The following is a 15351-nucleotide window of genomic DNA, read 5'->3' as shown; positions in this document are numbered from 1 at the left end:
ATAAAGGCCTGTGGCTTCCTTTTTGGATGTCCCTGGCATGTTTCAGTGCTCAAGTTAGGGGTGAAGTTGTTTTCCCAGACAGTGAAAGTGTATTAGCATGCAGGAAGGAGAAGACCTAGACAGTGAAGTAAGGCCAAAGGAGACAAGGTTCCTACACAAATTCAAATATGTGCTTCCTGTAGCACTGTCACTTGGTAGATGTTGGTGGTGAGTGAGAATGCAGTCTGTTCAGGGTGAGAAGGGCACTTTAGGTGAGACCAGCATGTTCTCTCTTTCCTCATCATTGTCTTTCTGGCTTTTCCATGTCAGATGCAGATAGTTCAAACCTCATTGTGCCTCTGTTGTTAGTGCAAACGAAAAGACGGTGGACGGAGCGTTGAAGCTTTTCAGACACTCACCCCCAGTCACAGATCTGGGTTGAATCAATCATCATTCTTTAGCTCACTTTCCCACCTCAGTTCAGACCCAGCCATTTGCAAATCAGTCTTGACCCTGTGCCTCATGGGAATAGTCCAGCCCGAAATGCCAATCCAGGTCTTCCCCGAACCAGAAACAAGCATCCTGGGACCAATTCGGGCTGGAAAGTATATTTTAAAATTCCTTGGTGTTAGCTTATAAGGAGAAAAATACTCATCAATTATCCGCTGATGAGACATTGGTGTTTTTGCGTGCACACGCATTTGTGTTCAGACTATTATTTTTCCTGATGCCATTTAATCCAAAGAGCAAACCTTGCACACTGAGGATGCAAAGAGGGCATCTCAACAGAAAATGTATCTTGTCTTTATTTTTGGGTCCGTTCATGTTGTTTCTTGTGCACTATTCTTCAGTTGGATATTTCGGCATCTGCCTGATGGTCTTTCGAATCTCTTCTGGCATTCACTGTTGTGGCAGATTTGCCAGAAGGGTCAGGGTTACTTGAGAAAGCTGTTTCAGGTACGTCTTTCATCTGAGGTCACATGTTGATTCTCGGGTCCCACTTGCTACTCAACACAAACTACTCAATTTAGAAAGTATCTCTACCTCAAAAAGTTATTTTGCCTTTTGGATATTAGGTCTACATACCAAATTTAATGAGAACTAGGTGTATGCAATTTGATTGAATGCTGGAAGTTCCTTTCAGCTAACAGTTTACTTCATGATATGCTCAGCCGATGTCAAATTGCTGCCTGTACGATTGTTAACATAGTATCTTTTTAAATGCAGGTTTTCACTCTCTATATCTCATGCTCAATGGGCTTTCTTCTTTTCTCTTGCAGTGGAATTTAGGGATTCATGTGGTAACCTAAAATGTTTTGGAATAACCATATATACAAGGCCACCCTTAACGTCAAATGGGCTCTTCCAAAATCATTTCCTTTTATTGTCTTCTTGTTTGTTTTGCACTTCAGGGGAGGTGCAGCATTGTGCCTCAATGCTCAGGGAAGAAGAACTGGGGAAGCACTTGTTAGGTTTGTAAGCGAAGAGCATCGTGAACTGGCCCTGCGGCGGCACAAGCATCACATGGGCAACCGCTACATCGAGGTATGACATTCACATGGAACTACAGCTATTTAAACAGAGCTGGTCTTGGCTGTTTTACGAATTTTAAATATGTCATTTGCTTTTCAGGTATACAAAGCAACTGGAGAAGATTTCCTCAAAGTAGCAGGAGGTAATATTCTCACGCTAATTTATACCAAGAGATTCTCCGTGATTGCACTGTGGAATAGATTTACTGCTTCTGTGATTGGCTCTTATGCCTGCCCTGTGACCTTTGAGTGGGTCGTCAGCAGTTAGCCCAATACCCATCTTTGTATGTCTTAATTTGTCACCATTGCTTTTTTCACAGGTGGTCACAAATGAACTGATGTGTTGCCATAGTAGTTGGATTTGTTGTTTGTGTTCAAAACTCACATGGACCATGTCTAAGGCAGGTTTACCAAACAAGGCTAGATTTATGAGGTTTATTTAAAAGTAATCTGATTTGGATGACCTTTTACATTAGAGAGGTAGACCGAATGTAGGCGTAAAATGTTTAAACATCAGTTTTTCTAAAGTGTTGAAAAATCCTGAAATTGAAATGACAAGGACATTTGTCTATCCTGCACTTTTCAACCTCAACACATCTTTCACCAATTACTGTGTCACCACTTTTCCTGGTCAACTCTCTGAAGCCGCTTGTATGTTCTACTCATTTCTCTCCTTGGTTCAGCTCCTTAGTAATTGATCATAGCATCTCGAGCCAGAAAGCTCCCCTGCTGTGTGTCACCACTCTACCTGAAGAGACACTTACGGATTCCCTCCTCTTTACTTTTTTTACTTGTGCTACCTCCCCCCGCTCGTCAAGGTTTAGTTTTTTGATGTTTTATGTAGCTCGAACCAGCTGAGGCGCTTCCTGTCCCTTTAGAAATACAAAATAATATTCCCTAATTAGAACCAAGTAATTGCTCGTACATCTATAACAAAGTAGTATGTTTTCTGCACTCACTTAATCTCAAGGGCTCAACTAGTTAGTTACAAATTAAACAAGTATTGGCAAAGCCAATAGGTCTGTCACTGACTGCTACCGTTTTGTCTCTGTCAATAGTTGTTTTGTTTTGTCATGGTTTTTGGGCGTCCTGGCATTAATCAAAGTAACCAGAAAAAACTGATTTGGTCTACAGCTAGTAGAAAAAATATGTTTAAACTAACTTCCTGAACCTAGAAAGGTCAGGATTTTGTCTTGGGTGAGGAGGGACAGTGTTTCATTTTTTGTTTAGTTGCTGGGATCCAAAAACAGCGGCAGCTATCACGAAAATTGCTTAGCCTATCTAAGCAGGATGGGTGCAAGTTTCTGTTTGGTTGGTTGGTAGGCAAACAATTTAGACTAAAGGTAAGTGGGCCAACAGAATGAAATGCCCGATGAACAAGGCAAAGGGATTTAAAGAGAACTCTGTGTTCGATGGTCAGCAAGTGCAATTGGCATTGGTCGAATTTACCTTTCTGTCCAAGATGAAAAGTTAGCCTGTAGCTCTGTTCTGAATCCGCTGAAGCCTGTGGATCAATTTATTAGGCACACCAGGGAACATGCCATTACAGTAATCGAGCTTCTACACAATTGTGGCCTGGTACACAATTTTTCGACTGTTCAGAGACAGTAGGGGAGTAATATTTTTTTAATTTTTTTTTTAAAAAGAAGCAGGGTGATGTAACCTTTATTAACCTGCAGGTGGGGCATTTCTCCAGCCAAACATCCAGGCTTTTAGCACAGGGGCTTGGGGGACCCCAGTTTTTCTGGCAGTGTAGTGTGTGACCAGGCTTCATTGGGACAGTCTAGCACAAGAACTTCTCTCTTGCTTCTGTTTAATTTCATGGTGGTGTTATTCATCTCCTATGCAACAACAGTAAGGCAATTTTATAACTTCTCTTTACCTAATTTGGGCCATCGAAACTGGTGATAAGCAGATTATCTTCTGCACAGGTCATTAAGGTGAAACCATATGACCTGATTATGTAGGCCTTGGGGGCAGGGCGTGTGTATTACATTTGGCCTTAAAGTATATCCCTGTGGGCCCCCTTGCCCTATGTATTTGGATGCAGAGTAGCAGGATGAGATCTTAACTGGTTGTGTTCTGTCATATAAGAAATACTTTGGATTCTATCCTTTAAGCAAGTCCAGAAAGCATGAGCTGGGCATCGAATTCTAATCATGTGGATGAATCCGCAAGATATCATAGGAGATGATATCGAAAACAGCACAGAGGCCAAGAAGAGTGAGAGCCACACTGCTGCCATCCTTCAGAATCCAGCAACCTCAATCTGGGTTGACTCTGGACTTTAGAGTGTACGAAATTCCAGCTGAGCTGGGTCAAGTATAAAAATTAGAATCCAAGAAAGAGGGGATAATGGAATTGACATATTCCTCCAATACCATAATGGGCACCGGTAGAAAAACAATTGAGGTGTAGTTGCTAGAAGAATAGGCTCTGATGTGGGCTTTGTCTAGATGGGAGAAACAATGCCATGCTTCCGGGATGATAGTGCCTTGGGAGAGGATGAGGAGGAGTTGCATAATTCAGTACCTGAAAGTAAACTTTGAGCAGGACATTCTTTACAGGGAGAACTGGATTTAACAAGAGCACACGTTTCTTGACTAATTTTGGGGTCAGAGAATCATACTGTGTGCGAACACGAGAGGGATGAACATCAGTAGAACATTTGCATCCATGTATAATAATCATCAAAACAAATGCCAATGAGAAATACTGAGCAAATTGTATTAATTTAATATGTGAAGAAACTGGCTGGAGGTTTGCACGTTTTAGGTCAGACACAATACTGAAGGAATTGTGACTAGGTTGAAAAAATAAATCCACAATTTAGAATATTTGCTTTGTGGAATTAGTAAAGGCAGCAGTTTGTTCTTCCAGATAGGCGACTTTAGTTTTCCTTGTTTGTATTTTATAGCTTTTCAAGGCAGTTGAGTAAGCAGATGTATCATCAGAATCCAGGTTTCCCTTCCAAGTCTGCTCCGTGTTTTTTTTACATTAAATTTTAGGTGAATGAGAAAGGAGGGAAAACCAGGATTCTGAAGGTCTGAATCTATGTTTAGGAAACTGTTTAATAGGAATATTTGGGTCTAAAAATGAACCAGATAGTCATTCAAAGAATGCCAATTCAATAGGTTTATGGTGCAAAAAAGGCCAAGGCCCAAATTAAGGTATCCTGACTAATTCTTATCTATGCTATGCCTGTGGTCTCTTGCTTACAGGCATAATTGTCTTTTTTTTTTGTTCAGTGGTCCCCATTAAATCTGTATGAGATAGTGGCCTGCCAAGAGAAAAGTGTAAGTCGCCCAACTATTATTAGATGAGGTGCAGAAAAGGTCCAGTGTGTACATTTGACATATGTGGGCTTGGTGACAAAATATGGCAAGCCTAAGATTTGAGAGTCATTGATCATGTTCAGAGTTATTAGGGCAGTCAGTCCAGCCATTGAAATTATAACCAGTTATTAAGTTGGTGTTTGAGAGTTAGCAAAAACATAAATTGAGCATCGGGCAATAAATTAAAATACCAGAGTGACTAGGGTGTAACAAATGAGCGAGTAGCGCAGTAGCCTTGAAAGCATCTAGTTAAGTTATGTATGTATACTCTTTACATTTTAGAGCCAACCGCTTCGCACCCCCTGTATTCTGGTTTGCATGTAAAACTCTGTAACGAGCAGGAATAGCGATGGCCAGGTCCGGGTTAAAGGACTCGTGGACCCAGGTTTCTGTGAGAAACAGGACATCAATACCAGAGTTGCCAAGTATATTGTATATCTCTTGTGATTGTGGGTATAACTGTCAGTTTAGCAATGCACAGTGCTGCTGCAAAGTAAACTGTTTAGATTTAAATTACTGACCTGCAATATCCAAGGTATGGTGGGTCTCTTTGCGTTGATTAATCTGAAGCCCGGATGGATACTGATTGAATTCCAAGAGTTGTTGCCTTGTAAATTTAGATGTGGGGAGTCTCTGGGGTTAAACTGGCAACATGGCTGGTGCTGAGCATGATCAGTGTGCAGACTGGTAGAGACAGGCTTGCCTCTGGTGCGAAGCAGGTGCCCCCTGTGTGCACCAGAGGCACTGTGGGCAGCAACCCCTTCAGTATAGCCCACAGTTTCTTGGCAAATGTTCGGAGCTAAAAGAAATACTACACTGTAGTCCATAATGCAGTCAAGAAATATCCACTGCTGTAATTAAAAACCAGGTATAAATAACAACAATATCCAATGAGTTACCAATTTTAACAAGGTAAAATGGAAGAGGTTCTAAGATAGTTACTCTTCGTATCTGGTTGAGGAAATTGTCTGTAACGTACATCCAGATCTTCAAATGGCTGGGAGTGGTCAGTCGGTGTAGGTGAAGGAAGCAAGCAACAAACCAAACAAGCATTGGCATAGCAAATAGGTCTTGCTTTTGGGACCTTCTAAGTATTTAGTTCTGCAGCACCATATCCTTGGGGCAACAACATCAACTGCTGCATGGCTAAACACTTGTTCCCTGACGCCATCATGCCCTGCTCAACATTGCACATAAACCCAGATGCCTGGCAGGCCTTTGTAAAGTAATGCCGGGGCTGGGAAGATTGTCGATGCTTGCACAACCTCTGCACCATTGACCAGTAGAATAAGAGTGCTCACGCTTAATCGGAGCTCTGCAACGTGTGTTTTTTTTTTGCTTTGTGAAATCCAGTAAGCGCCGCGGACAATTTCTTTGATATATTTGACCAATTTGGCAAAGTGCATGCATGTTTGGACAGTTGAAATGTACCCCACTGAAACCTCTGTTAAAAACAAAAATCTTGAGAGGTAGACAGAACAAAATGGACTTCCAGACACACCAACAGTACAAAAACATACACCCTAACTAGGCTAATTTCCGGACTGCCACAAATATAATGAAGCAAACTGGGTGTGTAATGAATGAATTAACAAGACGGCATCCACAGCTGAAGTACCCTTTTAGTCTCTCCTCTTCTCGGTGGAGCGCAGCGCTCTGAAAGGCATCTGTCGTTGCTAGGCAACGCTAAACATCCCCTATTGATGGCCGCTCTTTCCCAGTAGCTAATGAAGCACGAACCAGGTTACCGGTGGAGGACCGTCCGGGGCCCTTCAATGTGCGCTCTGGTCAGGACGGCTGCATGCATTTCCCACAGCGGCCTCAGTTGACACCATGTAATTGCATGATTGTCCTTAAAGGTTTTCAATATCGATGCTCCGTCACTCACGCACACCGACACTTGTCTTGGCCCTGGTGTCTGGTGAACGGTGCACTCAACAAACAATGCATGCATCTGTTAATTCACTACATTTGTTTGTGGAAAGGGTCTGGGAGGCCTCAAGAGCTTCATAAGGCAGCTATAAGAATATATCGACAGAGACCGTCTAAGAAAATATATTCAGTGTTTTAAAGTCTGTTTAGTTTGTTTCAACATAACAACATATTATTTTCTAAAGTGTTATTCTACATGGTGTCTCTATAGTTTTCCAAACGTGCATTCATGGTCCCAATGTTGTTATTTTTCTTTTGGTGGGAATTGCCACATTTACTGAAGTAGTCTTGGTTGGTTTATTTTGTTTGAAATGGAGAACAGTCCCAAGCACAGCTTTACCTACCGGAAATATTGTTAAGTTACAGGAGCCTCAATGTAACTCACCGCACATGCTTTCTGTACATAGAAATCTAATTGAATTCATGCATTCAGTTCTCCATCTGCAGTCGGGTAGGGCCTAGAGTCACTTGGGCCTCCCATCAAGTTGTCAGCACACTAATGGCTAACGGATGTCTTTGCCTCATAGAGTATAGGCAACGTTCTAGTCTTTGATGAGTACCCCTCTGTCTTGTCGAAATTGGTAAACCATGGCCTGTCTGACTGAGTTGGCCTCAGGCATAAATTATGGAGAGGCTCCATAAATGGGGCATGTTGATTCCACTTTTTTTATTTGTAATAAAGCATCTTGAGTTTTGTTAACTTTAGATCTGAATACAGTCAGAGGCGTAGCTCAGTCGATGAAACTCAGGGGGTGTAAATCTCAAATATCCCTACTACAAAATATTATACCATAGGGTGGTGGGGTGAGATGACCAAGGAGGGGGATGGACTGTTCCCATGAGGATCAGGGTCAGTACTGATTTGCTTAGGTAGGCCTCTGTCTAGAGTTTCACAGTGGGCAAAAAAAATGGATTGGAATGCTACCTCAAGCGATTTCCTATGCTTGAACTAATTGCAACAGTTTGTCACATCACCTTTTGGATTTGATTGCCAAAAGTGTGCCTGCTAACTTGAGACTGGCACAGATTTCCAATCCACCTACTGCCAATCTTTGTGAATTCTACAAAGTAATAAATGTTCACCCAGTCACTATATACATTAATGTTTTCGCTCCAAAAAAATGAACAAGTTAAATGCTCTTAGCAAACCGACAACGAGAAAAAACGCCAAAGGCACAGCAGATCTGACTATGGGTCACTAGACCCAAGTACCAAGCCTAGAATGCATTTGGGGAGTGTCTCATTCCAAAACCCCTGTGATGCTAGACCCCTGCCCATCCCTCCTGGGCCTGTTAGTTCTCCCTGGGAACTCAGGACTACGGTCACATAAAACACAATGGCTGTTGTCCATCCCCTGAGATGACTTTTTTTCACTGCACAGATTCTTCATCTCTTCAGCGAGAAGCTTTGATGGTAGAGTTGTCAAATTGGTGCATGTAGGCTGGGCTACATGTTTCTAGTTCTCACCATTAACAAGTATTTTTATCAAGTGACTAACCGCACCATATACTAGGCCTGAGTTACAAGTAGAGGTGGGTGCACCAGCAAATTAATAGGGTGAGAAGAGTGAAAGTTGATTCAAGGCTTGGCTCTGAGAATCCATGCACGAGACAAGCCAAGCCAGGAAAATATTTCGCATGCATATCATGCAACAAACATAATGTAAAAAGATGGTACAGTGTTTTCAAAATTCAAAAAAGTGTATAACAAGCGAAGTGTTTCACCTTAGTACATCAGATTATATACCTGCATAGACATTTATCAAAAGTGATAGTTTTTAAACATGAACTTAGAAACCTTAATGGCATGCCCCCAAAGATAAATGGCATAAGTGAACTAAGAGGCAAGTCAGTAGTCATGTAAACCCTAAATGTGGACTCTCACTCTCTCTCACTCTCTCACTCTCTCTCACTCTCTCTCACTCTCTCTCACTCTCTCACTCTCTCACACTCTCACTCTCTCTCACTCTCTCACACTCTCACTCTCTCTCACTCTCTCTCACTCTCTCACTCTCTCACTCTCTCACTCTCTCACTCTCTCACACTCTCACTCTCTCACACTCTCACTCTCTCTCACACTCTCACTCTCTCTCACTCTCTCACACTCTCTCACACTCTCACTCTCTCTCACTCTCTCTCACTCTCTCACTCTCTCACTCTCTCACTCTCTCACACTCTCACTCTCTCTCTCCTGTTTTGTCTTTTATTCTTGGCAGAAAATCTGACCCAGACATAGCAGATCTGACTCAGGGCCCCCAGACCCAACTATCAAGCTAAGAATGCATGTATTTGGGGGGGGTGTCGCATCCCAAACACTCACCTGAAGCTACACCCTTGAAAACCGTTCACTGCGTAGTGAAATTGTACAATGTTCAAATTCTGCTGGTTGTACTTGCACTCCGAGCTTTCAGTTCAGCGATAGGATCAAGGAGTGTTCATTTGTAATAGAACATCAGACAACACCCGAAAAGTACATTACCATGGTAAAGGATACCCACAAGTTAACTGCCCTTTGTAGTCCCAATCCTGACATCCCCTATGTGCGCCAATTTACACTGTCTCCAATTTGGCTTATCTCCATTTGCAAAGCTCTAGCTACACTCCCCAAATCTTGTGACACTTCCTAGAACATCCTCAACTGGCATGTACTGCTACACTCGATATTGTGTCCACTCATCCAGCGTTAATGGCTATGGGTTACTCCATTTCTGTGCAATGTTTTTCTTTTCCCACAATAAGGTCTTGGTCATCAAATGCTTTCTGATATCGCTTGACATCCTGTGTGTCCCACGAGCTCATTTGTAAAACCTGTGCTTCTGTCCACAATGGTATTCCTATTGTAGCCTCCATTTCAGCAAGTACCCTCCCCTACTACTAACCGGCCAGCTCCTGATTGCATCTATAAATAGAGATTTCAAACCACATGGTTCCGACACATATCATTGGTGGATCTTCTAAAAGGTTGCATGTGAACCATTGTACAGTATACATGATGCAGTATTTTTCATTGGATTAGCTGGAATCTTGATATGAGAAGCATCTCACTTGGATACACAAGAGTCTTGTCCAAAAACCTATTGTCTGTTTCTGCAAGATTCTTCAACCCTATATTCCAGCAGGGAGTTCCCTAGTGTGTTCCCTATCTATGTCATACTCAACCTAAGTAAACGTCTCAGTTGAATACATTTATATCTTTGTGAGTTTCACAGGTAATATTCTTCTCGTTCAAATGACAGTATGCCCTTCAAATTCCTCACATCTCCCATTGTGGATACTCCAATGGTGCCCTTATAGATTTTCTGAGGTGTCATCAATATCTAAATCCAGACATTACAATTGTTTTTTTTAGCTATGAGGCAGTTGTGATTTCCTCAGACTCCCAGGCAGTTAAGACAAGGCCAGGACACAACCCTGTGTTTGCCAGTTCAAAATTCGGCAGCTCTAGTCTTTGGACCGGATCTCCCTCAGGTGCAGCTGCAGTGATGTTCCGTAGCTTGCCTTTCACCTTGGCTGCTGGCTCTGCCATGAGGCATTATTACATCACAACTCAACTTTAATAGGTTATTATAGTTAAGCAGCTATGTAACTTTCTTATTGCAGGGAACTAGAGACTGTAATTAGGAATACAAAAACTAGTTTTTATACTGGGATTATAGACTCCCATGTATTGTAATCACTTGATTGAGTTTTAATTTCTGTGGCCTGGGTCACAGATCTTCATTACCCTACTTTAAAGCATTTATTGACGAGCTGCTGAAGATGTTTATTTTTTCTTAGATTCTATTGCATAATCAAAAAGTAAGTATTTGCCAGTGCCTTTCACAGGGGCTCTCTAGATTTAACTCCTCAACCATACTTGATAGTAACTCTTCTGAGAATTTTCGGGCATTTTTCCTGTCACTTGGTTCCTCAAAACTTACTTTGAAAATATTTCGGCAGCAATGGAAATATTCGGCTTTTCACTCATTGTTGTCTATTGTACAGTTTTCACGGTGATAAGCTAACTAATTAAAATGCACAATTATTTAGAATAACCGCTATTTGTGCAATGATTAACATAAAATTTAAAGATAAAAATAACACACATTTTAAATCTGCAGGCTGCATTAAGCAGACAGTTATTAATAGAGGCCGCCGAAATGCTTAAATGCAAGTTTTTCTTTAGTAAGAAGTGAACTTAATAATGCTGAAATGTGCATAATGGAATTAAGAGACCTGACCTTAATGTGACATGCTTAGAAATATTAGTCATAACTGCAGAATGTTCCGGTTTAACAAATTTATAAAATTTTGCTAAGAAACATATGATTGTGATAACCAATCTCCAATTTTCCCACATTTCACATAATGCGTGAATAGAATAGTTGTATATTTTAAAACAGAATTTCTTGTGTGTTTAATGAGCTGCATTACTAAACAGAATTTTTACAAGTTGATGATTCTCTTCTTTAGTGTAGTTCATTGTTTACGCAATGAAACATTTAACATTAGAAGGTTAAATCGTGTTTGATGGCTATGGGAATGGAGGCCTATGAATCGAGAAGCTATGTACGTAAGATGTCTGTAACAAACTTTTTGCTGATACTTTGTGAGCTGCATGTTTTTTCGTGGGAAAGGAAGATCTGAACTCACTCTCAGACGAATGCTGTTGCCTGATTAGATCCGAAGAGTAGAGACCAGCTGAACATTTTGCAACATTATTTTTGCCTTTATATTAGTGTGTGTTTTTAGTTACCCTCACTCAGACTAGACTATTGCGGTGCTGAGAGGGAGACGCTGAGACCCAGACCCATTTCCTTGTCCTTTTTTGACAGTTATAGCTACAGCTGTTCATCATTTGTCTAACTAGTGATGCTCTATTTTGACTGATTACTACTGTAACTGTATGCTTTGCTCGAATTGAGACTCTGCTGAGTTTCATGAACTACTTACTCTTAATGGGAAGTGACTGCTAATTGCTAATTGGATTTTGAGCTTTATGCTCTCTTTACCTCAGTCTTTTACTTTGAGTTCAATGTCTTCATGAGTTCTACTAACTCTAAATTCTGGTCCAGTTCTTTGGAAATGGGTATTTGTCCTTTATGGAACATGCTTGATGCATTATTTGATTTGTTCTAACCATATTTTTATGAGAATTCTGTAACCATACTTGAATTTCACAAACAAAATCTTACTAAACTGTTAATGAAAAACTTTTTTAAACCAATTCATACTGTCATCATTGACTGAACTGAGAAGTGTCGTGATTTAACTTATGATGATGAAATAGTTTTTATTTTTTTTATTTTTTTATTTATTTGAGTTTTATATAGCGCTGGCTAGACCCAGAGGTATCAGAGCGCTTTACATAAGGGAACAGCCAGGATCAGAAAGACCAGGGAAAGCTGGTAATCCACAGGAAGGAGACAGCAGCGGGGAAGAAAACTAGACAAATGTACGAAGTTCGGCTGGTTAGGTGACGCAGTAGCGGTGTGCCAGAGCCAATCTCCCCTATAACTGTCAGACCAGCTCCACCAGGAATCGGCCATGTATGTGTTTCAGGCTCCGCCAGAATTGAGTGAGGATCAGGAGGTCATCAAAAATCTAGAATCCAAAGACGGGAGGTGGGAGCTGGCGAGGATGGCAGGATAGGAGAAGGAATGTGGTTTGGCAGCCATCTTAAAGTCAGGCACGTCGAGTTTGTTAGTCTCCATGACTCAGTAGCTAGTTCAAGTTGCCACAAGTTCTAAGGTTAGTTAAATTCACTATGCCATTAATCCTGGAAGAACATCAGGACCATCTTGGCAGAAGGGACATCAACCCTTACCTGCGAAAATACTAATGCGGGAGCTATTTTAGGGTCAGGCTCAGCGAGTAAATAAGAGTTTGCTGAGAAATTATAGGGGATTAAAAAAGTCTTGAGCAGGTCAACAAGCCCGTATTGGGATCGGATATGGCTCCCTATGGGGGCACCCAAGAACCTACTTCACAGATTGGTGTGATAGTTGGTCCAGGGCCCCACAGGTGCGTTGCTGTGGCGTGTTAGCTGGGCTCCCCATAACGAGAAAAAGCCTCTAGCCGGGTGCCCCTTCATGAGGCTGCAATGCAGGTGCCTGACCGCCGCCATTTTAAGGTCCGGCACTGCTTGATCGGGATTGATTATGCTGGCTCCACCACTGTACCGGGCGCTCCCCTGCTCCTCTCCGCACCTGGAGGACAAAGTGAGTCGGTCGGGTGATGGCCCCCGCTTCACAGGGGGCTCTCCTACGTCTCCGGGGGTCCCAGCATCGGCAGCGCGACTCTTCCATCGAGCGCCAGTGCGGCAGTGCGGCGTATGACAGCAATAAGGGTGAAAGAATCTGAATGAACATCCGCCTTAATTCAGAAAACGATGGCAAAGATCTGTCACCTGAAACAAGTTCTGCTCGGAAGCCAGCAGTGTTACGGGTCTTAAGCCTGAAATTAATGGTGAGAAAAAGGTTGAACCATAGTAATAAAATTTTGCCCCAACTCCGTGTTATCAGTTTTCTGGTAGCAGAGTTATGGTTTACATCTTGAACAAGGAGCTTTAAAATAATTAGCCAAGTTAGAAAAAAAAACCCGAATCCTGAAATCCAATGCCCAAAGCTTAAAGAATTGACCAGGTGCGCTCTCCAAAACTTTGGAGGTGTGACTATTAAAAGGGTGATGTGGCGTCAATTGTAATTGTGTTTACTGGTGCATTATTCAGATGAGAGTAAATGGTTGAATAGAGAAGTTTAGTATTTATATGTAAAGAAATTGAAGAGCTTCAGGCCGGATTTAGTCTAAGATCCCAGGATAATGTGACAAGTGTAGAAAACACCCAAGTACCCATTGCCAAATGGTATTTCTTGTTGTAGGTTTCTGTGGTGTAGGGTGTGAGGTACCATCACCTACACAATTGAGATGGGGACACTAATGAACTGTTGTGTTTGTTCTAATATTGATTGATGTTAGCAGAACCTGATTGTGCAAAGGGTGCAGCTGCATTGATTAGCCTGATTTCATGCTGGCCGAGATTTCACTTGTGAGTGTGAAATTCTTTTTGTGTGGCAAAAGTTGGAGGGTGTAAAAACCTTAATATCCCAATTGATGAAGTACTATTGCTTTCTTTAGCAGAGCAAACATGAATTGTTATAGGTTTCGTTATTGCCATTTTAAAGATTTTCGTTGAATTGTCCAAGCACATAAGAAATTGTAAAGGAGGATGATCATACGTCCTAGAGTTTCGCGCTGTGTTTGGTTGGTTAGTGTATGTTTGCGCTGTAATTGGTTGGTGACAGCAGGGTACAGCCTTGTAATGTGTGTGTTTTTGTGTGAATATCGCATTGGGATTTGTCAGTGGGATTTCAATCAATAAGAACTATAATGGGATTGAAGTAAAAGAAATCTGATGTTTACGGAAGAAAATCAAAATATTGAATTGCAATTGTTGTGCCTTACTAATTTGTAAGAATCATGAAATGCTTCAAAGAATTTAAGAGTTTTATGAAGGGTGATGTTACAATTCCAATACGGGAAGGTGATGATGCGCCTCCTGAGGGTATGCCTGCACATTACATGACAACTGAATTGGGATTCCATACATGTTTATGGCTTCATCAATAATGCAAGATTACTGAGAAGGAAGGTTCATTAAGATTTCCAAAATATGATACTTTTGAGACTAGAATTATCGAGATGTTGAAAGAAAAATTGTACAAAATTAAACCATCCCCTAGACCCACTCCATATGAAGCTTTAAATATGTGGGTGAAAGTTGCACGAGAAAAAGAAAGGAAAACATTTGAGAAACAGGCAAAAATAGCCACAGGTAATTATGCAGATGCTTGATGGGATGAAGAACACTAGAGATGGAGGAAAACCATAGTAGAAGGGACGAGACTGTAACCAGCTATTTCCACAGAAATACCAGAGAAAATGAAGAAGACAAAGACCAAGGTAAAAGACAAAGGGAAAAACATGAGACAGATAGTGGTTCAGGGATTAATATTTTAGAGGAAATGTTAGCTGCACTTCCCTTGCCTTACACAACCTCAACTGAAAATGATGCCATAAGAGCAGTACAATATCTACTGCTCATGTAGAAACAAGCATACCGCAAGTTGAGAGACCCCTTCAAAATCTTCAGATTGCCCAACCCTGTGTTGATCACCCACAGACTGGTATTCCACCTGTGAAACTACATCTGTTATGAATGGTCCGGTGCAAGTACTGCAATCGGCAACTCTTCAGACAGTGCCTAGGCCAATTGCAAATGCCCCAATAAGTGTTAAACTGACTCCAGAGGCTCAAGGAGCTATAGGAGGTCTATCTACATTAAGATTTATTCCAACTCCTCAGAAATCACTGATTGTTACAGGGAGACGACGGCAGACAGTACAGGCATTAAGAGATGGGGGAAGGATTGTTTTTACAACTTCAATAGCACTGGGGGAAGCAGATATATTTGAAGATGGGATTTCTCCACCGTGGTTTGAGGAAGTGGCAGGGATTAAAAAGGCATAGAGCACAGGTGTACAGCAAGTTAATCCAGAACCTGAGAAAGAGGCGCCACTAAATATTCCCAAAATA

The 15351-nt window shown here is 41.5% G+C and overlaps 1 protein-coding gene across 7 annotated transcripts in view; it reads left to right on the top strand.

The window, feature by feature from the left end:
* The window catches only part of ESRP1 (epithelial splicing regulatory protein 1), a 365555-nt gene that overhangs the window by 172173 nt on the left and 178031 nt on the right, over positions 1–15351 (top strand). For all 7 annotated transcript variants that reach the window (XM_085605242.1, XM_085605240.1, XM_085605244.1 and 4 more), the window contains 2 exons: positions 1392–1524; positions 1612–1654. In XM_085605242.1, the coding sequence (XP_085461368.1) occupies positions 1392–1524; positions 1612–1654 (176 nt within the window). The remainder of the gene's footprint in view (positions 1–1391; positions 1525–1611; positions 1655–15351) is intronic.

The sequence above is a fragment of the Triturus cristatus genome, chromosome 5_1 (genome assembly GCF_964204655.1).
Source record: "Triturus cristatus chromosome 5_1, aTriCri1.1, whole genome shotgun sequence".
In the NCBI taxonomy this organism is placed as follows: Eukaryota; Metazoa; Chordata; class Amphibia; order Caudata; family Salamandridae; genus Triturus; species Triturus cristatus.
The sequence above is the reverse complement of the archived record's forward strand: the minus strand, read 5'-3'. Positions and strand labels throughout refer to the sequence as shown.